At 39.2% G+C, this 22,420-nt stretch overlaps 2 protein-coding genes across 3 annotated transcripts; one reads left to right on the top strand and one right to left on the bottom strand.

The window, feature by feature from the left end:
* Nucleotides 1-1,330: 1,330 nt before the first annotated feature.
* LOC139131302 (uncharacterized) lies at nucleotides 1,331-3,186 on the bottom strand. Its single transcript, XM_070697302.1, has 2 exons — nucleotides 2,870-3,186; nucleotides 1,331-1,958 (listed from the first exon to the last, which is right to left on the bottom strand). Exons 1-2 carry the CDS (start codon nucleotides 3,065-3,067, stop codon nucleotides 1,497-1,499), a joined length of 660 nt encoding a protein of 219 aa, XP_070553403.1. The 5' UTR covers nucleotides 3,068-3,186; the 3' UTR covers nucleotides 1,331-1,496.
* Nucleotides 3,187-6,163: 2,977 nt separating this feature from the next.
* LOC139131300 (protein-arginine deiminase type-3-like) lies at nucleotides 6,164-19,189 on the top strand. 2 transcript variants are annotated; one of them, XM_070697301.1, is made up of 14 exons: nucleotides 6,164-6,362; nucleotides 8,571-8,815; nucleotides 9,379-9,919; nucleotides 10,254-10,388; nucleotides 10,809-11,018; nucleotides 11,412-11,627; nucleotides 11,959-12,165; nucleotides 12,752-12,859; nucleotides 13,237-13,355; nucleotides 14,596-14,725; nucleotides 15,345-15,438; nucleotides 15,662-15,756; nucleotides 16,324-16,489; nucleotides 16,951-19,188. In XM_070697301.1, exons 3-14 carry the CDS (start codon nucleotides 9,764-9,766, stop codon nucleotides 17,163-17,165), a joined length of 1,851 nt encoding a protein of 616 aa, XP_070553402.1. In that variant the 5' UTR covers nucleotides 6,164-6,362; nucleotides 8,571-8,815; nucleotides 9,379-9,763; the 3' UTR covers nucleotides 17,166-19,188. The 2 variants fall into 2 exon arrangements, with proteins under 2 accessions (XP_070553402.1, XP_070553401.1); XM_070697300.1 differs by having other exon boundaries at nucleotides 6,170-6,362; nucleotides 9,527-9,919; nucleotides 16,951-19,189.
* The last annotated feature ends 3,231 nt before the right edge of the window (nucleotides 19,190-22,420 follow it).

Genomic DNA, 22,420 nt, shown 5'->3' with positions numbered 1-22,420 from the left:
TCGGGAATAGCAAAGGACTGAGCGAGCGAATCTACTTTGAAACCCAGCATAACAAGTGACGTGACTGGCCTTAGAACACTCTTTCTTAAGGCGATGAAATAACCGGCCAATACACACAATGCAAACAATATATACGCGGCTGATTGCGCAAGTTGTAGGGGGGTACAATTTTCTTGCGGCACATTACATATAGATGACAACTGCAAAGGCCCTCCATGACGGTCGTCGATATACTGAATGCAAGGGACCCCCAACCTACGCGCGTAATTTGTGATTTCATAACCAATCGTATGGTATACATATCCAGAAAGCTTCCATCCAAAGGGCAAGGTGTTACATACGTACCACACACCCGCCCATTGGAAACCGAAATAAGTACGGTCTTGTTTTGCTATTAAAACATGGTCGTAGCCACTCTTATCGTCACATTTGTAATGGTAATCGCCCTTTTGCAGATATCTACTAACCTCGACAAGTTTGTCAAGCTTAAACGGCATATCCCGCATCCAAAGGTTAATATAACGCATGTCTATACACATCCTGGGTTTTTTGGTTCGACAACAATGGGCATGACGATAAGAGGGGGACGATCACGTTCGACGTTACCCCATATAGAAATGGCCCCCATTACCAAACGTTCATTGATTGTTTTTCCAATAAATGATGAGAAATCACTACTGTTAGGATAATTTTGAAATACACATGGAGGTGGAGCATCGTGGTTGTAAGTTTTCCCTTTAAATGTCCCGCTGAAGTGCTGTAAGTATTCGGATACTGAGACGCCATCAGTCAACCAGTTCATTACCAGTTTCCCGTTGAGAGAGTCGGCCGTCAGCTTTTCCCATACATTAAGATGCTGATGCAATTCTCTGCTACAAACTCGTCTGGATTTCTAAAAGATAGACTGGTCGGGGCTCTCTTTACTAAACCTCTGGCTACCAACTGTAGGTCGTCGAAAACCTCGTCATGCAGTGCCTCTCCGGGGGTGCCCCCTAGCGTAACCCATCCAAAACAATCTCTGGGCTGAGCCTTAATATTGTCGTCGGAATCAAATTCCCATGGGTGGGAGATCTGGAGAAAGAACCAAGGTCAAACACTAACATCAAAACTTAGAAACAGCCCAGTGGTAAAAAAAAAAAGGAGGCACCCCCGGACAGGACCATGCGAAAGGCAGGCCGCCTGAGAGGCGGAGGGCTCTAGGAGGCCCCCCTGTCCAGGAGTAGGGGTGATTAAAACAAGATTTATTTTTTTTTTTTAATCAATATTTGAGGGGAATATACAAAGAATGTAAAATTTCCCAAGAAAACTGACAACTTTTATTTTAAACTTCGTATGCCACGTTCATATTTATTTTTATATATATATATTTTTTTTTTTAACTTTCTGCAAATATATACTACACACAAGATAAATGGAATAACTTAAATACATCAAATTTAAAACAAGGTCAAGTCCGATGTCAGATCATTCCAAGGGTCACATTATGTATATTTATTTCATTGCTTTTTGTCAGGGCAGTCTCTGGCAACATGGCCAAGATTTCCACAAACATAGCACTTGACGTCTGGTTTCTGTTGCCGAAAGCCCCGTTGGCGAGGGCTTGGATATGGACGGGCGGATTCCCTCGTATGCTTTAGGAATTTTCCGACTTTTGAGGCTATTTCCTCCTCCTCTTTGTTGCCCAGAAGGAGCACTATCAGTTTTCCCGCGTCCCGCCCAAACTCGTTTGCTTCAAATTGGGATAAAACCGCACGGAACCGGTTCAGCTTCTGGTGGTTCGCTGCTGTAGCCCTATCCACGAGCACTCTGAGGGCGTTAATAATCTGGTAACGGGTCGCCGACAGGTGTGCCAGGTCCATGACCTTCTGGAGGGCCTCATCCACATTGGCAGAGTCCGCTGCTTGCTGCAACTTTTCCACCTTATGCAGCAGCTGTTGCAAAGTATCCTGGGCAGGCACCTGTAAGGACACACAACATGTGTGTGAGACGATAGCTCAAATACCTTCACAAGACAGGATCTCAAGACTGGAAACGCCTTCAATACAATAGGTATAATTCTTTTCTTTTTTTTTTTTTTTCCACCTGTGAGACCACTGTGACTTTCAAACTCAAGACAACGTCACTGCGGAACAGTGCTCAAGCTGTTGACAAATGCTTCATAACTTTTCTCAATTTTTTTTTTTTTTTTTTTTTTTAATCAAAGCCTTATTGACTCTCGCAAAGCAGAAGCCTCGTCGCTTCTCACAAAGAATACACCTCATCGCTTCTGACAAACAGAAGCCTCATCGCTTCTCACAAACCAGAAGCCTCATCGCTTCTGACAAACAGAAGCCTCATCGCTTCTCACAAACCAGGAGCCACATCGCTTCTCACGCGCCAGAAGCCTCATCGCTCTGGTATCCCTCGGCCACCACTTACCTGCGTACCTCACTGTACTTAGGTGTCCTCACCGCGGAAAATTTCTCTTGACCATGTAGCAGCCGTCTCAATACAGTCAAATACTATACTTATACTATAGAAAAAGGGAGAAAGGAAAGGGAAAGAAAGACCGTCGACAGAACCAAGCAAGGGGACAGCACACGAGCCACACTTGTTCCCCATTGTTTCAGACACGTGTTGCACCTGCGAAAGAAGACAAAAACGCGAGAAGAGGGAGGGCAGGAAGACCAGCCGTGGAACGAAACGCAAACGAAGAGAAAGAAAAGGAACACGAAAGGGGCGAGGGAAACGACGAAAAAAGGAAAACCGACACGGCACGGGAACAGCGACACAAAGGCCAACAGAAACGAACGAAAGCCAAAAGAAGAAAAAGGAACAGGAAGAGGGAGTTCCACGGCCGACAAAGAGCTAAAAAAGGAATAATACTCACTTTGACCGAGATCTCTGCTGCAGGTGAAGCTACCTGAAGAGGCTGGGAGGCAGAAGCCGTCCCAGGAGTGGATGCAGTAGACTTGGACGGGCCTGCACCATCAGGTTGAACGGGTGCAGGAACACTAGAACCGCTGGTGGAGCGACCGTGCGCTGCGACGAACGATTTGGCTGCATCTGAGACAGAGCGAGAATCCATGCTGCACCGGCCCAGAGCTCCGTTGTTAGCGAGTGACCATGATACCTATTGTCTTAGGACTATTTATACTGTCTATATGAATATTCATGAGTGGCGTAATGATAATCGCTACGTGACTCGGCTTTGAATAGTGAGGCGAGGCAAACATGGATTGCTTACGTAACCGCTTCACGCCTTAAACAATAGCTGTTGCCACTCTGTCTATGATATTACTCTGTGACAGAGTCAAGCACTTTTGACTAAACCTATATGTGCGCGATCCGGTGTGTGGTGTCATAATTGACCCATCGTCGACCGAAATTCTGGATGCATTGTGTTTTCCCATTGGGTAATATTTCAAGCTAAAATAGTGTTCTTTTTTTCAACGAAAAAGAACTTTGTTAAGAAATGCTGCTTCAAAAATAATATATTTATTTCACTTTGTTTTTATCCTTTCTGTGGTTCGTTTGTTGTGCTAACAGTAAATATTTAAATCTCTCAATAATGAGTAGTTAGTTTTTTGGCACTTAGATCAATTACCCAAACTTTTCATCTATCTATCATGATAGTTTACTCTCATTCCACTGATTAAAACTACTATCAATATCAATTACAGAGACAAGAGAATTGAGTAGAGATAAAGTTATACTGTTCTTTGTCAAAACATATGCGTATACAGTGCTTGATCGACTTCGTGTCTCAATATAAGTCATCACTATACCCCGGGACAAAAACACAATGGTAAAAAAACGAATTCTGAACGGCCGGTTTAGATCACCAGTGTGCAATATGCCAAGAGCGATTTTTTCGAGCTTCATCTCTCATTATGGATTTATTAAGGTTTAGCTACTGGTAAAGACCTGTGTTCATGAAACTCTCTGCACGCATGTTAATTGTGTAACATTTCCCCTGCAGAAGCTGCTTGATAGGAGTAGAAGCTGTTTAGTAGGCGAGATATGAACACCTACCGGTATAATCAAATGAACAATTCAGTCTGTCAAAGTCGAAATCATTTTTATCGTTAACAAAAATAGGATTACTGTATGATGATTTTGCGGACAAAATTAATCAATCTTCGTGGCCAGTATGTTATACTAACGTGTTATCACTCATCAGCGTTGACCTTATTTCTGCCTGACCCTTTGTCTATAATGAATGCAAAAATAACGAAATACTTGAACGATATCCGTGGCATCACTGAATGCACCTTTTAATTGCTAGTATCTGATTTATTTAATATTTTAAGATTTGAAAAATAACTTATCTCCATTTTAGTTTTGGAGCTGTTCTACTTTCCAGGTGATCCCCATCGCGCCCAGCCGTTACAGTTAAAAAACAGAGACTCAGTATTACATTCCTGCACAATGCGAATAAATGAAATACATCAGGGTCAATATTTGGCTGCCCTTGAGACTGATTGAAAGACTGTTATTCTACCCGAAGATAAACAGGTGTGACCTCTTATTCATTCAGTGAGACACACGGGATAAACAGCAAATGATATCATAAAGAATCGAAGTAAATTGCCACAAACTTACTCGTACAGTTGACAACGCTTTCACAAGATGTTCTATCTGCAACCCTGCGATAGTTGTTGTTGTTGTTGTTGTATATATATATATATATATATATATATATATATATATATATATATATATATATATATATATATATATATATATATATATATATATATTTGTAACCCAGGTAGTTAAACTGTCAGTCAACTAAACCTGGACCAAAGTTCATATCACACAATAAACAAACCAGGAAAGAATGATTATCGTACAATTTGCGTTGCAGTTTATATTAAGGTTTATTTCACTACAGCTAAAATCTCTACTACTAATGATAATAACAATAAAAGAATAAAAAAACACTGGTCTACAATGATTAAAACTAATAGCAGTATTACTGGAAAATAATTTCCAGGCGCAAAATCTAAAGTTCATCCACCATAATAAAAGTTCCAGATAATTCTAAAATGGCTGTTGTCTAGGGTTCATTCACTTAGCTATTGTTCATATGGCCGTACAATGGCCTCTCCTGGAGTTGTAGGTCAATGTCCGTCCTGTTGCTATGACGATGACAGTCTATCCAATAGGAAACTACGTTACACACACAGAGTCCTTCCAGACGATTCTCCCTGGGGATTTGTTATTCCAACCCTGGTAGCAGTACTCGAGTTGATGATTGACTCGAACAATTCCAGGCACTCCTTGCTGGCTCCTCAATCAGGCAACACACTAGGACACACACAGTCTACCAGTAATTCATTAACTGGATCTCCTCTGTAATCACAGTCATGTAAAAGACCAACCACGTTGTATTGGAATTTTTTCTTGGTAGTAAAACGGATAATAATTCCTAAACGTACGTCCACACCAGAGTACTGTCTTCAAGCAGTGAAAATCAGTAGAGCATTGCAATGCATTGTGGGTGAAGACGCTATCAATGAAATTCCACACGTGTCATCACACTCAAACAACACGCAGCAGATCGAATCACATGACTTACAATCGTAACCGGGGTTACACACACACACACACACACACACACACACACACATATATATATATATATATATATATATATATATATATATATATGTGTGTGTGTGTGTGTGTGTGTGTGTGTATATATATATATATATATATATATATATATATATATATATATATATATATATATGTATATATTAGATAGTTACCTGCTGTGAGATGTAGAGAGCGTCCACCCTCTACACATGTAGACCTGAATCACAAGAAATTGGCAAGTTAAGGTAGCCAAATATTTCCCCAGTACAATTGTTTCAATGCTGGAATATATTCTACACCAGGGGTCACATCAAAACACTGTTTCATCATTAATCACAGATACACCTGACTTAGCAAATGCAATGGTCTCCTTTACGCGGGTGGTTTCAACAGTGTAGCAAGACAGTAATTCATTGCACTTTTAACAAAGGACGTCCAACGTGCATTGTGGGGTGGGGGTCATTGGTGTCATCTGGCATTGTTGTCGAAATGGCGACAGCAATTTTGACTCTACTTGGGACAATAGCGCCCCCTTCTTTAATATGAAGTGTAATGCAAAATGCAACTGACTATCTCTGATATAGTGAAAGGCCCAATGGTAGTTTTATGTTCTTCATTGTATGAACCTTGTCCCGTATAGCTTGACAACGGATTGGGTGGCATAAGGGGCATGTAGCCACTGTTTTCTGAACTTCTAACGATTGCTGTCTTCCACTTTTCATCACATGGACAAAGTCACCGTTGAAATCTCACAAACGCCGTGCAGTAAAACCCAAGAGGTGAGTACTCAAAGAACACAATTCGATAAGTAGTATCGGGAAAGTATCGCACAGCACAAACGAGAAGAGAAAAACGCGATCTGCCGAGCACCGAAGCGACTGTTTGATTACATTCGCAGCGGACCAAATTTAAAACAATTTCGATAATGGAGAAACGAACACTCAGACAGGAATTTTTTGAGGGATATAAACACATTTTTACGACGTCTGATTTTCACTGAGGCGCTTGAACATAATATATTATTCTCTGTTGACGTTTTGGTAATGGTAAAGCTGCAACACTAACGGTAACGTTCTGGTATGCAAGTCAAATTCAGGCCATCCCCTCATGTCGTATGCAGTGCAGATCAACAATAGGTGACATGAAATGAGTTATGACCAGTGATAAGTAGACATAGAACGTTTGCTTTAGGTTGGAGGTTTTTTGTTTATTTGTTTGTTTTTGTTGTTTTACGTGTCATTTGTGATCGTGCCAACAGCTTCTCCCAGGCATGAATGGCAATAACCTGGCATAAAGTTAGTGACCTATTCGTGCAGAATATCACGATTCGCTCGCATCTTGTTTGATATGCAGTTGTTCAGTCATAGGGAGTCAGAGGGACTTCTGAATTGTAGTCGTTTGAGAGGTTGACGGTTGTCGATGTGGTTTCATTATTTTGTAATGTAACAACCGCGTGTGTGTACAGTCGTTGAGTTTACCGGCGTTGGTTCAATACACACGTGAAATATTGACTACAAGAGTATGTATAGCTTTTAAGGAGGCTTCAATACTTTCGAGGCTACAGACAACAAAGGTGTTCTTCTACCGGACATTTCCATAACAATTCATTTTCACATTCAACACGGCTGATCTAGTGGCAATGCACTGTGTTGCCTTTTGTGGAGTTAAAGTACAGCATCTCTTTGAAATTAGATCTAAAACTACATGTTCTACGGATACAGCCAGTTTCGACGAGCAATGCCAATTTCACGCTGCGTTACGTAGCGTCACCAAACTTGCACAATAAATTATACCATTATTCAAAACTTGGCAACTTAAAATAACGTCAGCTGTGTGAGTAATATAATTCAAAGGCGATTTAATAATGGACTATCAATTTTCTACTGGATTTTAGATACTCAACAGTAGATTTAAGTTCAATTAATTTCAACGAAATGTTTTATTAGTCATGGTATATCTACCACAGTGTTGTATCACCCCTATTTGTAACAATCAACCCTATTTGTAACAAAACTTAATTTTCAAAAAAACTTTGCCGTATTCGTTGAAATATTCATAAAATATGCATATTTGTATGTTTGGGGGCAATTTTCTTTTTTTTCCTTGTCAAAACTCATTTTTCCGAAATTGCTTTTGTTACAAATTGGGTTGATTGTTACAAATAGGGGTGACATGTCAACCCTATTTGTAACAATCAACCCTATTGGTAACAAAACCTAATTTTCAAAGAAACTTGGCCGTATTTGATGAAATCTTGATGAAATATACATATTTATATGTTTGGGGCAATTTTCTTTTTTTTCCTTGTCGAAACTCATTTTTTCCGAAAATGCTCGTTAGATTAAATTTCGTTGTGCAGGTTCCTAGGGATAAGAGGCCTACTCGTAAGATATAATTAAGTCGTGCAGTCGGGCAATTTTCACCAATTTCGGTCAAAAATGTTACAAATCTTGTTTTCTGACCGAAATCATACTAAACCTATATGGGGTTAACTTTTGTTACAAATTGGGTTGATTGTTACAAATAGGGGTGATACAAGTGTTAATATGATCGTAAATCCAAAACTTTTAAAATTTACTTCATGGCTTTTCGCTTTATGATCAAATCGTCGGCTGTTCTAGACTTTTCAGAAGTTACTGCCCTCCATGATGGTGGTAACAAATAATTTTGTAGGCTGTATAATGTGCTTGTAGCGATAGTACTGGAATGACAGCGAATGCACACACAAGTTTTAAATGACTAGGATAGATAAAATTTTGAATTGATAGGTCGGGCACCAGGATGTACAATTGCCAAATCGGAACATTCAATTCCCGTAGAATGCTACGCTTTGTCTCTGTTATACGTCATACGGTATAAAATGCTGATGTTTTTGATAGGACTATAGGAATTTAATTTAAAGAAGGGATATGTCAATTCGCAGAAAGATATGAAGCTTGCTTTAGATTATGGTAAATGACTTACAAATAACTGTTTATTGTTTATAGAATGGATTATGTTCAAACAGGATCCGATGTCACTGCTGTGCAAGTTGACTGACGTTAATCGGTCAAACGGGCCTAGAGGCCACGAACATCACGTCACAGTGCAAGGCTTTAAACATTCCCCCGCCCATGGTGTGTGTCGGTAACCTCGACCTTTGACTTTTCCTGACCGAAGCGGTTAATACACAACAATGGGAGCCGGCGGGTCTGTCAACGGAGGCAAGCCTGGTGGTTCGTCAATTTTCAGGGTTTGTATTTTCCTGCTCTGCCTTTAATTTTGAGTTGGTGAAACATTCCTGCTTTATTGCGCACTCATCGGCTGATAGGGGAAGTAAGAAGAAAAACACCAGATCTTAGGGACCGTTCAGTTTTTACGGCCTGGGGGGGCGGCAAAATCTTGTCGCCTGTGTTCAAAAAAATATATACACCCCCTGCATTTTTCGTGAAAAAGATTACCCCCCCCCTTTGTAACACGAAAAAAAATGAGGGTCGATCACGGCCGTGGCATAAATTGAACTTTATTGTAGGTATTATGTTTTTGAAAATGTGGTGACCCCCCTTTCCTACCAGTGAAAAAGCGATGACCCCCTTCGCGGATTCCAAAATTACGATATGACCCCTCCTGGATTTTGCCCCCCCCCCCCGGCCGTAAAAACTGAACGGTCCCTTAACGGTACTGGTGCATCACTTACATACACTGAAGAAGTGCACATATTTTCGATAGTGAATGCATAGCTTTTTACAGTCTGTTTGTTCGACTACATATTGAAGAACTTAAGAATTGATGATACACAAATATTTTTTCCTGTAGGTCTGACTGTATGAGGAGATAATATACACCCAGTGGATACACACACAGTTTTAATTTGCCTACATCATAAAGTCAGAGAAAGACGAGCGTTTTGATGCATACGAATATCGATACCGATGTATTTTCACGTATTTCCTATCCTATTTAGAGTGCTTCGCAGTTGTCTCTCAGAAGATCACGCTCTAGTTTCAGTTCCCGACGTTTGAAAGGGTCAATCCTCGATCTGTCGAACAAGGCAAATTCCTCTCGGGACCAAGATGACGCTAGAATAACTCGAACTATCTTCCCTGTGTTAGACAGACCGATAACGGAGATCGCACTGCCCGGAACTTCGCTGGAGATAGACGTAGCCAGCCTGAGGGCAGACTTTGTAACATCACTGTCGATGGAAACGAGTCACCCGTTTCATGTCAAATTTCGATTCAAGGACGATAGGAAGAAGAGGGCATCTGTCCTCAGTCCGGGCAAGGTAGTCCAGTTCGACCAAGGCGATCCTCGCGTTTACATCGATGCCATACGAGAAGCTCCGAGACATATTAAGGTGGGAAAAAATTATCTTACCCAATAACAACTACAGGGAGAAATACGTTAACTGAAGGGAACTATATATTTGTCAGAAAGGTCAAATCATACTTTCTTAGAGTCAGAACAACAATCAGTCGTGGAAAAAGGAAAGCAACACAATCATATGTAGCAGGGTAAGAGGGTCTGTTTGACATTTGTCTTAGTAAACTCTGTCTCGAACGATCGGAATGGCAGGTTGAATCGATATCACTATACAGTGTAGGAAATGGACGCTGGGCAACAGCAGTCTGAACATATGTTCTCTTGCCTTTCTAAATCGTAAAAACGTTTTCTTTAATTTTGAACGGCAGATAACGTTGGTCCTAAAACCAAATGAATCAGCTCATTCTCAGTGTGCCATCATTCGGCTTGGCATTATTTCACTGTCCTTCAACGTAGACTCTCAAGACGATAGTGGCGCTGTCGAGCACGGCAATAAGGGGCAGGTAATTCTCTGTTTGACCGATTTTATTGTTCACATAAAGCATTCAGACGTATCGCAAAAACCTCTTAATTTTTGACTGGGTTGAAAGCATTTGCATCAGACGTGCAGTGAAATGGCAAGACTTACATCTTATAGATATCTTGGTTTTAGTATTCTGCTTGCTTGACCATTTTTGGTTTTTTTTGATCGTCTTTAATCGTAGCCTTGATTTATGCTACGGACCACCCTATTTTGGTGTCAAGGTCAAACTGTTACTGTTCAAGTTAACCTGGCATTATTTTTAAAATTATTCGACTCAAAAAAGGATCGATAATTCCTTGACTGTGTTAGTCATATCGTAATTTCCATTCCAATTTAGTCAAGAGTATCTCAAATCGCAAGATATTTCACATTAAAACTGGGCTCATTGTTTTGTACAAAGGATAAAGGCGGTGGAAATTCACGGGCAATTGTTATAAACCACCATGGCGTTCCAGGTCGTCATCTTCGTCGTCGTTTTCCTGCGAAGAATAGCGCCACCAGGAGGAAAGATTCAGAGAGTGAACGTGAGATAATGACAAGACTGGTAATCCGATCACGGGGACCTCGGCCCCCTAGAGGTTGGACGTTGCATTTGTCCTGCCCTAATAAGGTATATCAGCTATCATAACGCCATAAAAAGTCGCAATTACATGTATACAAGAACAAACGGCAATACATGATGCAGGCACAATATTTAATTGTGTGAACTCCCAGCTCCCAGAGTTGTACTTTTGGCAACAAAAATGATTTGTGCAATGATGTGTTTACTTCATCAGTAATATTGCGTGTTAGCGTGTACAAATGTTTTTGAAAAAGCTATCTTTAGCAGTTGAACTGTATGCTTTGGAAAACTTGTCTAAAAGCTAGAGTATCTTCATCATTGCCTCTCTACTGTGTTTGATAGAATTTGGGAGTGATTTCATATGTTAACTGTGACTTACAGTTCTTTCAATTGCTATGTTATTTAACTCTAAATCCAGTCTCTCAAACATTTGGTTCACAGGATATGCAGAATTCGCTGTGTTTCTATAGAAAGAACCAGATTTCTGATGAGAACGAACAGATCTTTGGTGCAAATACTGACCTATCAGAAACGCCTGATTTAGGCCTGGTACACTGTCAAAGATTGGTTGTTTGGGCTAAGTGTGAGCATGCATACGAAAATTCTGGAAACATCCCCTTTTCATGTCCATTAAAAATCGATATGGTGCTCAAATACGTAAGTGTTTGCATTTAAATATATTTTGGATCCCAGTTACTGACTGTACTGATTTATATGCTCTTAAATTTTCTTCAAGTCTCTCAGAGCACTTATAAACGACAAATCGACAGTACTCTACATTTAATTAATTGTATCTTCCTCACTCTGTTCTGACACATTTATTACTTAAAACAATATCATTCCCTTTGTATAGTGGTCAAACAGTCATTTGTACGACGCTGTCTTGAATTAGACTGATATATTTTGAAAAAACAACAACAAATCTATATAGAACATATTAACCATCGACATATGCAACGAAAATGTCACGTCAACATTTGTCTTTCAGCGTGGTACAGTTTTCTTCACAGAGAGTTTGAAGTGTCTGCCATCGCCTTTTATCATCCCATCTACCACCCAACCAGCGGTGAATGTGTATCTCAGCTTGAAAGGCGTGGAAAACCACAAGATCCTACAAGCCCTCGGTAGAATTACGCAGAAAAACACAGATCTGAAGTTCTCGATCTTGCAGACTGAAGGATTGGTGGATCTAAAGGTAAGGTCACTGAATATAGTAAAAGATTGGACAAAAAACTGGGCCGTAAATGTGATGACTTGCTGTAAGCGTACTTCAGTTGTCATTTGCGTCCGGATGTTTTGACGTCACGAGCATATTGTCTGGTTTTTACTAACTTCTCTTTGTAATGAACAAAGAATTACATACATGTATCTTCGCAGTCACGTGACGTCAGGTTTAACCTCTTTCCATTACACCTTAGATGTGATTCGCTAAAAGATTACGTTGTTGCGTGAAAGAAATCAGAGATGAAATTCTTCTTCTTCTTCATCTTCATCTTCTTCGACTAGCTACCTTCATCAAATTGAAGATTTCGCTAGTTTTTGCGCAAGCTAACTGAAAAAGGTGTTGAAAAATTAAAACGTTTAGCTGACTAATTTCGTTGCGTTCACAATCTTTTATTTTCTTGTACATAATCAGAGGTTAGAGAAATTTATGTCACATATTTCCTTAATAGGTCACCTGCAGTGAGTTAATATTTTTCAGATTTGAAATCGTTTCTTCCGGTAGCCTGAGTAAGAGATGGCGAACACAAGTAATAAATTGATGAATCTTCACATTGCAGAGTAATCTAATGTTTGGCTACACGGAGTCTCCCGGTATAACCCTTCCCATCATGCTTTCATCGGTAAAGTTTACAGACCCAGTTTTGAATGACGTCATTTACAACTCGGTAAGCGGTATTTTTTCAATCACCTTTAATATCTGTTAAAATAATTTACGTATAAAACCAATGACAAATTCACTATATTCAAACCTATCAAATAAACTATCCCGAACTAAAACTTACTGACATTTAATTTTGGACATACAATTTGGCATTCTATAGCATAATTATAAGGAGTATATATGTTTCCAGTTATGGCTTTCATATCATCCAATGTTAATCTTGTTGGCTTACTAGATACCTTACTTGGATACCTATAATAGCTTCACAGTGCCGATGTTGTTGTATCAGCATCGTCTCTTTTGTGTTTGGATCTGACAGTTCACTGCACCTTATTTGTGTCAAAAATCGTCATATTTCTGTAATTTCCTATATTATATCAGGACAGAAATTTACAGATCTGTCACATACACAATGGACGAGACATTCTCCGATCGATCCTCCCAACGCCACCGATTTATCCTCAATTTCCGCTCGGATGTCTCCTTGTTGCTGATAACTTGTAAGTATTGTATTCAGGCACACGTTAAGATTTACCTAGTGAGACTAAAGAGGGCGCAAATGACAACTGAAGAACGCTTACGGACATACAATTGTCTCAGATTGTCGCATAAGTTCAAGAAACGAAATTCCTTCGTTTACGTCAAAACCCCCCTGCCCCTCCCCTAAACGAAAGTTCAAAAGTGCGAAATGTTGATGTCCGCCTTAGAGTATAATGTATCATTTTGATACACCTTCTGAAGAATATGAGTACTAGCATGACACATACACAGCATGACACATACGAGTTGGAAACAGTTACAGCAAATTTGTTGGTAAGAGTGTGCAGTTTTTGTTTATTTTTAAACAGAAAGTAAAGAGAACGTGTAATCACAAAATCAAAGTGCCAAAGTGAAGTTCAATCATTGAATGGAGGTCAAACCCCTTCCCCGTAATGAATTTCGCCTTTTGAATTTATGCGACAATCTGAGACGGTCCCTTACAGCATGTGAAATACTTCTCCTCGCGCGAAGAAAAGAGATATATTTCAATTGCTGATTTCATTTCGAAAGAGCGCGTATACGACTACTTTGCGAAACATAAGATAGATACAATTGCAAAAGAGAAAAATGCTGTTAATTTGTTTAGAACTGTATGTGTTAATGGTAGCATTAAGGTGACATAAACTACGAGGAGAAAAGTGTTGTTCCATGCATTACATCGCACAATTCACCATACTATTTGATTTTATGCATGCCTTATATAAATTTTTGACAAATGTAAGCCGTCACTGAAATACGGAACTGATTACGGCTTAAGCAATACCATCTTCTGAGAGCGTACGATTTCTGAAACGCTCTATACATATACATTTCATCTGCAAGAAAATATGGGTTTGTCGCGAAGTGATAAAAATGCGAATGCTATATATATCAAAAGCATTCAGAAAACTTTCGCGTCAGCATGAGCCATTAGGTTTTTTGTAAAGGAAGATATAATTTTGATTTCTGTCTTGAAATTGAGCAATGTGACATAGCTTTTGAATACAGTTCTTAAATATGACTTGTCGCATCAAGTTCTTTTTGAAAGTTTCAAGAAATAGCAGTATTACTCTGATGCTCTCTTGTATTCCACGAGCAAAGATATGGGTGAGTACTACTTTCAAAGTCTCCCTTAAGTCTGCAAAATGCGTTCACAGATTTACAATGAAATATTTTGTTTAGAAAGTGCTTAAGTGATACCGCTCTTCATTTCGATGTCAGGGAGATGAACAATTCCTCCGATTGTCAGATACCCCAGCCATTGATCAGAATATGTCTTGATTGGATGTTGAGTCCCGACGTCAGATCTATCGTAAACTTCATTCCAGTTACACAGGAACAGCATCTAAAGGTAACGAAAAGCTTTTCTAACAGGCTACACACCTTACAAACGTAAATTAATGGATTAAAATACTACCAATAGTAAATGATAATAGAACTGCATTGTTACACCTCTCTGACAAGCACTTTAAGTCATCTTTACTGTTGCATATGAAACATATTCAATTAAAAAAGGTAACATTGGACTCCGCGTCCTCTGATATCGAAACTTACTGTACAGCGTAACTCCATAGGTCACTGGCGCAGGTGTATAATAATATTATTTATACATTGACAAGACTCACATGAGGAAAACCCGTGTACGTAACATTTGTACCTCATACATTAACAGGATCGTCTGGTCGAAAATATAACAAAAAACAAGGTAGGCGTAACTGTGACGACAAGAAGACAGCTGCTATAAGTTACTTACATAAACAGTTTCTCTTCCAAAACACTGAAAAGAAAAAAGAAAATGGTGAATATGTTACGTTTTCAAACGCCTACAATTACAAAAACTTTCCGCCCAAAGACAACGACTTACCTGACCCTGATCGACACATTGTTTAAGCGGATACTTTACAAAATATATCGACTGCCAAAACTTCCCAGTGATTTTATCTGATATTTAACACTGTATCCGATTACAGGGATTTAAAGTGGTGATGCCGAGCACGATGAAGATGTTCCGTCTTCTGAAAAAATTACAGAGGCTCGGTCTTGGGGATGCGTATTTATTCGAAGGTGAGAAATCGCAAAATAGTTCATACTTCGAATTCCATTGAATGATCACAGGGTACACACGATTATTGGCTGTAACAATAGTATACAGCCCAGCAAACTGCACTGCAGCCTGTGATTTATAAGGAAAATGAATCACTCAAATTCACTTTCCCCTTCTTGAAGATAGATTAATGTTGCATTATAGTTTTGTTTTGTTTTTGTTTGTTTGTTTTTTGGTGTTTAGGAAAATGCAAATATGGGAATCAAGCAGAGGTCAAGATCAAAGAAATACTGGACAGTAATCATACTTATCTGTGGGAAGAAAGCTACCTCTTTCAGGTTTGAAAAGTTATGAATGTTTTCTCGGAATTATTCCAACAAGATTGTAATACACATATATAGCGCATATTGAATACAGTCATTTAATTCTTAATGTCTTGTACTGGTAACACATGTGAAATTTTCATTAATTCGTTTTCGAGGAATATTTGTACTATCGAACACTAACTAAGTCTTAATCAGTAAGTGCGTGGTGACATCTATGTGTCTATTAGTGTGTGCAAAGCGGTACCAGTTAAATAAGAAAATATTTTTCACTAACTACTTTAGAGAACAAAACAACCCTCATATTTCACCTGCATGAAGTCATTCAGAGAAAGGACGGATGAATCTTCAACGCAAGATATTTACCGAGCGCAAGCAGAAAACTTAAAATATCGAAAGTGCCACCAACGTGTGCAGCACTGAGTGCAGAAAGGGTCGTTTCCAGCACCGGCTTTTCCATACAGTAATCGCATTATTTGCCTGAGTGCCACAGCCGAAGAAATGGAAATCATTATTACAAATAATTGTATACAAAATAAATCTTAGCAAGCTTACAAAATGTTTATATTTTCACGTTTTTAGGAGTTTGTCGACCACTGCCGACAAATACTATCAGCTAGGCTTGGACTGAGCGAAGAAGATTTCATCGATCTGCCAATGATGTGGTCACGTTCAACAGAAGATCCACATAAAGCTGTCCCATACATGCCAAATGCAACCAACATGATTGTAGTAGGCCAACACGCTGGTATGTGACCTAGCTTTGATAAAACTGACAATTGAACTGAGATATACTTAAAATGTATTTACAAGAGTCCACACAGAATGACCAAAACGGAGAGCTTTGATGAGTGGAATAGAAAAATTTTGATGTGAATATCGAAAAAAAGGCTAAATAAAAGGTCTAAATTTTATAGATGTTTGAATTTCTTTTTTTTGGGGGGGGGGGAACTTTTCAATCACATTGACAAACTTAATACAGTGCCTATAAATTTTGTCCTGGTGGCTATCGAAAGATCACTGCCTTTTGGAAAGTAAGAAATTTGTGGAACAACACCAACTGCCACTTCCGACATGAATGCTACCATCGTCACTGCTGCCTGTGCACAATAATGCAGACACAGGGCCCGTGAAGATACTGTTAGTCAGCAAATAATAAAATAAGTTCTGTAATTTCTCCATTTTCCTTTTTCTTGAACCTTCTTTTAGTACTTCCACGACTGTATGGACCCGTCGTCAACGGAGTTGACACGGTGGAAGAACGCGTGCAGGAAGAGCTGGAATCCCGTATCCCCAAGGGGCAGTTTCATTTCGTCGAGTCGTGGACAGACGGTGTAATTTACAGCATTGACAGTTTCGTGACAATTCAGAGACAACAATTTTCTTCGAGATGGTGGGAAATTGACGAAAATGTACATCTGTAACCCTTTGCCAGCGTTTTCAAAGACGATTTATCATCGAACCTGCATTAAAACAGAAACAAATAGACACGAGAGCCGAATTGTAACCTTGGGCATATTTTAACGAAACTGTTAAACTTCACGTCGTAAATGTTCTCACGCTTTCAGTTATGACTATATTATAATTTGAATTGATATCGTTGAGCGAACGGGACTCTCGAAAACAAATCTGTGAATTCATAATATACGGCAGTTTCATCAGGGAGTAATCCAGCATCTTATTGTCAAGGGTAAAAAACTACAACTTTAATATTTATATTATTTTTTAACTAGAAAAGAAACACATCTTTATCTTCTTCTCTCACATGCAAGCTGAAATCCAAAGGTTTACCCTTTCCGAAACAAAGAATTGTGTACATGCAATCTTACAAAATTACCTTTAGTAGGGACAATAATTCAGTTGTAAACACACATAAGACATATCAATTACACACATCGTACATGTATTGACAAATTTGATACTTAATGGCATTTTGTCATTAATTTGGAGCAGAACAATTAAGAACTTCAATTTCACAATGGAAAGAAATATATGTTGGAATAATTCATGAGGAATTTGTAGATTGTCGAACTTTGAATGCCCATCAGCAGTCACGATGAGAACTAGCTCTTTCAGTCGAATAGACTTACGCATATCGATAAACTTTTTGTACTGGTTCCACTATGAAAATACTATTTCTTAAGGTTTAACGTAAATATTTGTCTCGTTGTCAACTGTTGGTAATAAAAGTCCGAGCAGTAGCATGGCCACTGTGTATGCCATCAAGTTTTAGTTATTGTGTAGCGTACTACTAAGACGGGCATTGTAGCATCGGGACAGGAAAACTGTAGACGATCTCAGGGAGCTTTACCATAAAGAAGGTAAAATATTACCCACACCGCCGGACCTGCTTCAAAATTGGCACTACACTTGTCCCGATCCAAGCACCTTATAACTTTTGACGGGGCATAGGATGTACAGAAGTGAACCAGCATCAGCAAAGAAGAAATCTAATCACCGTGATCACAGAGAAACATAGGAAGAGTCGCAACGCTTGCATGCCTTTTGTTCCATGGTCGTCTCGGTAGACTATTGGCTTTTCATATTAAAATGAGCTTCAAAGGTGCTAAACTTTTTGGAGGCTTTGTTTCTGGTTGATAATTACACGAGATTATGCGCAAAATACCACGAGATGGCATCGTACTGCCAGTCGCGTAGCAACCATAGTTACTTTGTGAGCTCTCAGGCCAGAAACACTGCTTCACGCCAATCAAAACATAACACGTTAGCAGTTTCATGAACATGTCCTTCCTTGACGCACGTGTAAAAGACGGTATGACTGACCGTAAACCATTGAGTAAAACCAGACAGTATCGATAAAAGACTTTCAAATTTGGTTCAAACACACTCATTATATATTCATAAAAGTATGAGAGGAATTTTTAAAACGGCAAAACTCACTTTCTTGAAGCTCAAAACACTCCCGTTTTCGCCAGCACGTCAATTCCGCTCAGTACCACACGACAACAACAACACAAACCTTGCCGAACATACTTTCGCTTAACAATTGGCGAAAATCCGAAAATTAACGAAGAATGCATGGTCGGCCCTCTTCGGAAAAGAGAGGCGAGAGCAACCTGAGGCGAGGCGAACATGGATGGGTTACGTAACCGCTTCACGCCTTAAACAATACCCGTTGCGACTCTGCCTATGTTTCTCTGTGCCGTGATTGAGTAGGAATTATTCTGCCTTCTTCTAAAACATTCAGCTTTTTGTGAGGATAAAGACTCTCATGGCACCTATTAGAGCTGTAAATTTTGATGCATCTCTTTCCAAACTAGGAAAATTGATATCGTGGGAATGAAATGTAGGTCGACGTCCATATGTATATCCTGCAAGAGTTATTTAATCTTGCAAGTCTTGTAACAAGAATACAACTATGTTATGGTATTAATTTTCAAACGAGATATGTATGAACGAAATAAAATTAAACATATTATAATTCTCAATAAGCCGACTTAATGTATTTGTCCTACCAAGTTGAGCTGTTGGAAATGTTGGTTAGCAAATTCTGACCGTGCTTATTTTGTATATGAGTGCTTCAAAACATTAAACAACATTTAATATTGTAATACAAGGGTAACCCCAGGCTGGTATCGGGCGGTTTTTCATCTGTCCGGCCCAGTCAGGTGTCTGTTTGAAAACACCTTACGGCTGTGGCAGACCCCAGCACTAGAGACCTATGATTTACAAGTGTTTATGACTGCTGTCAAATAAAAAGTTGAACAATTTCAGCTTGCAATATAAGTTATTTTCGACTTGACAAGACTAGATTTACAGTGCAACAAACCTGCTGCCGTGTGACCAAAAGTTGTGACTTAAGGCAGAATGTGCCTTTGGAACAGACACTCGGACTCTCAAACTTTAACAAAACTATTTTAGTCTAAAATTGGGGGGGGGGCTTATTTTGAAACTCTTTGAGTGATTTAAGTTTTCGCCGGCATACTTTTGTGAAAATCGAAAGGGTACTTTTTAATTTTCCCCATAGAGTCTTCAATTTCCACCTTAATCTTATTGAAAGTTATTATTTCTTATATTTAATTCTAATGATTCAGTTTCCAAAGTCTTGTATAGCAGTAGTTTCAGTTTGTTACGATTGATACTTGACACCACGTTCCGTGCGTGTGCGCGACAATTGCATACTGCAAGACGTCTTACGTCTTTGCGTTGCGTGACGAAAGTCTCGCGCCAATTACGAAATCTCGCGAAGCTTTGGTGTCCATGTGGCAATAGTTTATGTAATATGGTGTAATTTCTTTGAGTTATTCAATGTTGCAACCAAAATCGCAATGAATTTTGCAACCAAACCCTTTATCAATGATGTTTTATTTGACCTCAGTCTAGAGACAGTGCCTCGATATCTCGATATCCGATAAACACATTAGCCCTTCACGATCTCGCAAAGTCACGCGCGGTACTACATGTAACAATGGAACATTGTCTTGCGTCAGAACGCCAGTTCATCAAGTTATCTTGATCTACAGCAACAAGCGGCAAGCACAAATTTCAGCTAAATCCAAGTATTCTGGACAATTTGCGAGATGTTTCGACGAAAGAAGCGAAAGCGCGATCGTAAGTTCCTGTTTCTTTTTCTCATCGAAAAACATTTAGTTACTAAATGTGTAAGTTGATAGGATGGCCACTAAAATGATGATGATAATGACGACGACGACGACGACGACGACGACGATGATGATGATGATGATGATGATGATAATGATGATAATGATGACGTAGTCGTCGTCGACCACGGTGGCGATAAAGATGATGATGATGATGATGATGATGATGATGATGATGATGATGATGATGAAGACGATAACGATGATGATGATCGTGACGTTGTAATTACCGATAGAATATTGCAATGCAATAGTGGTGATAATTTTAATGATTATGTTTATACATCGACAGTGATTACAATACCGTGGACTGCACTGCGGCGATGTCTTTTTTGACGAGTATCGCAATATATTGTCTTCTTTGATGACGATGACGAAGACGTTGTTACATTTTATGGTGGTGATGATGACAACCATGATGATGATACTCATATTGATGTTGTCATTCAGAATTGAAATTTGCTGTTTATACGCTAAGCTAAGGCTAATCAAACGGAATCGAACATACTTCGTACATCCAGTTCTCCAGAGTATTTTTTCAGAGTTTCTCATGTTCTCACCGCATTGATGAACCTTAATACATAGAGAACTGGTTATTGAGTTTGAAAGTATTTACTGTTCACTACCAGTCACCCCCGATTCCTTCCTTGTCACTCCCTCATCACATCGAGACTCGAACGTCTTGCCTCCCTTTTGTAGTCAACCACGGTCCCTACCTGAGTCAACAAAACCCTTACCACAGTCCCCCACCTCGAAATGATTAACAGTATTTTTCAAGTAAAATTGCTGGACTATTCATAGTAGTTTATTAAGCAAATTATTAACAGTTCGGTAACATGTACGAATTGTAAAACATCCTCACGTACCCCGAACTCATTTCTTTGAAATACGACCACATTAAGACACAAGTACAGTTTTTGACCATCTGTATTCGAAAGCTGCACCTCCTTTGACTTATGCTAGGCAACACTAAATTACAGCTGTTGCATCTACATACACCTTAAGTAAATAGATAAATAGATGAATAAATAGATGAATAAATAAATAAATAAATAAATAAATAAATAAATAAATAATGGTCAGGAAAAGTGTTCAAAAGCAGTGTTCCTGTAGCAGTAGTACATATATACACATGTTGCAGCGTATTCGAAGAGAAAGTTCACCTTGAAATATCTGTCCAACAAAATATCAAGGCTTTTGTTTGCGCAGCCATTCAAAAGAAAATATACCAAGTGCGATAAACAAGTGCAGGACTGTAACGTATTTTATAGGCAATTTAATTTGTACAATTACGAAAAATGCTTATAGCAACGATGCATGACTTCTGTGATCAGAAAAAAAAGTTTTATTGTTGCGTTACATATATAGTCTGTCTCAAGGTCATATGCTTGCATTCGCCTTTGAGTTTGGCACCCGCATTAATATACAACAAAACGCCTCTATGTGGGAGGAACTCCATCACTTCTGGATGCGTTGCTATGATGTACGAGCAGGCCGTGGCGAGAATCACGCGTATAATCCAGAGCGCATACGCGTATACGTGAGTGTCGAAGACGTTCCATTCATTGCCATGGTATAGGCGATCGAACGCCAACAATGGAGCATAGTGATAGTGTATCTTGTTCCAGTCGGACTTGAGAAAAAATCGCTGGCGTTTGAATAGCATAATTCGACATCATTTTGGTATACAGTCTCCCTTTTTAAGCAAAATATGCCTCAAAGGAGAAAACCAAGTAAGTTCTGATGAGAAATTTACGGATTGCATATTTTCACAGTTTTAATTTTGCGGTTTTTTTCGGGGCTATGCGGGACGCTGTTCTGGCAAAGTAGGCGGACAAAGTTGATGCAATTGGGGGCGCACTCTCATCTGTTCATCTTTCTGTAGGCCTATATACTAGCGCCTTTCATGAAGATTTTCGCGAAAGTTTACTGATATCGTCTGGCGTAATACTTTTCCTGCAATGTTGTTACATCTACTGAAATTTTGAAATGCTTATATGTCCCTATCGACAATGCTTGTATCACCCTTTCTCTTCGAGATTCGACTTGTTCAAATA

The sequence above is a fragment of the Ptychodera flava genome, chromosome 4 (assembly GCF_041260155.1).
Source record: "Ptychodera flava strain L36383 chromosome 4, AS_Pfla_20210202, whole genome shotgun sequence".
Lineage (NCBI taxonomy): Eukaryota > Metazoa > Hemichordata > Enteropneusta > Ptychoderidae > Ptychodera > Ptychodera flava.
This window is presented reverse-complemented; position numbering and strand designations above follow the sequence as displayed.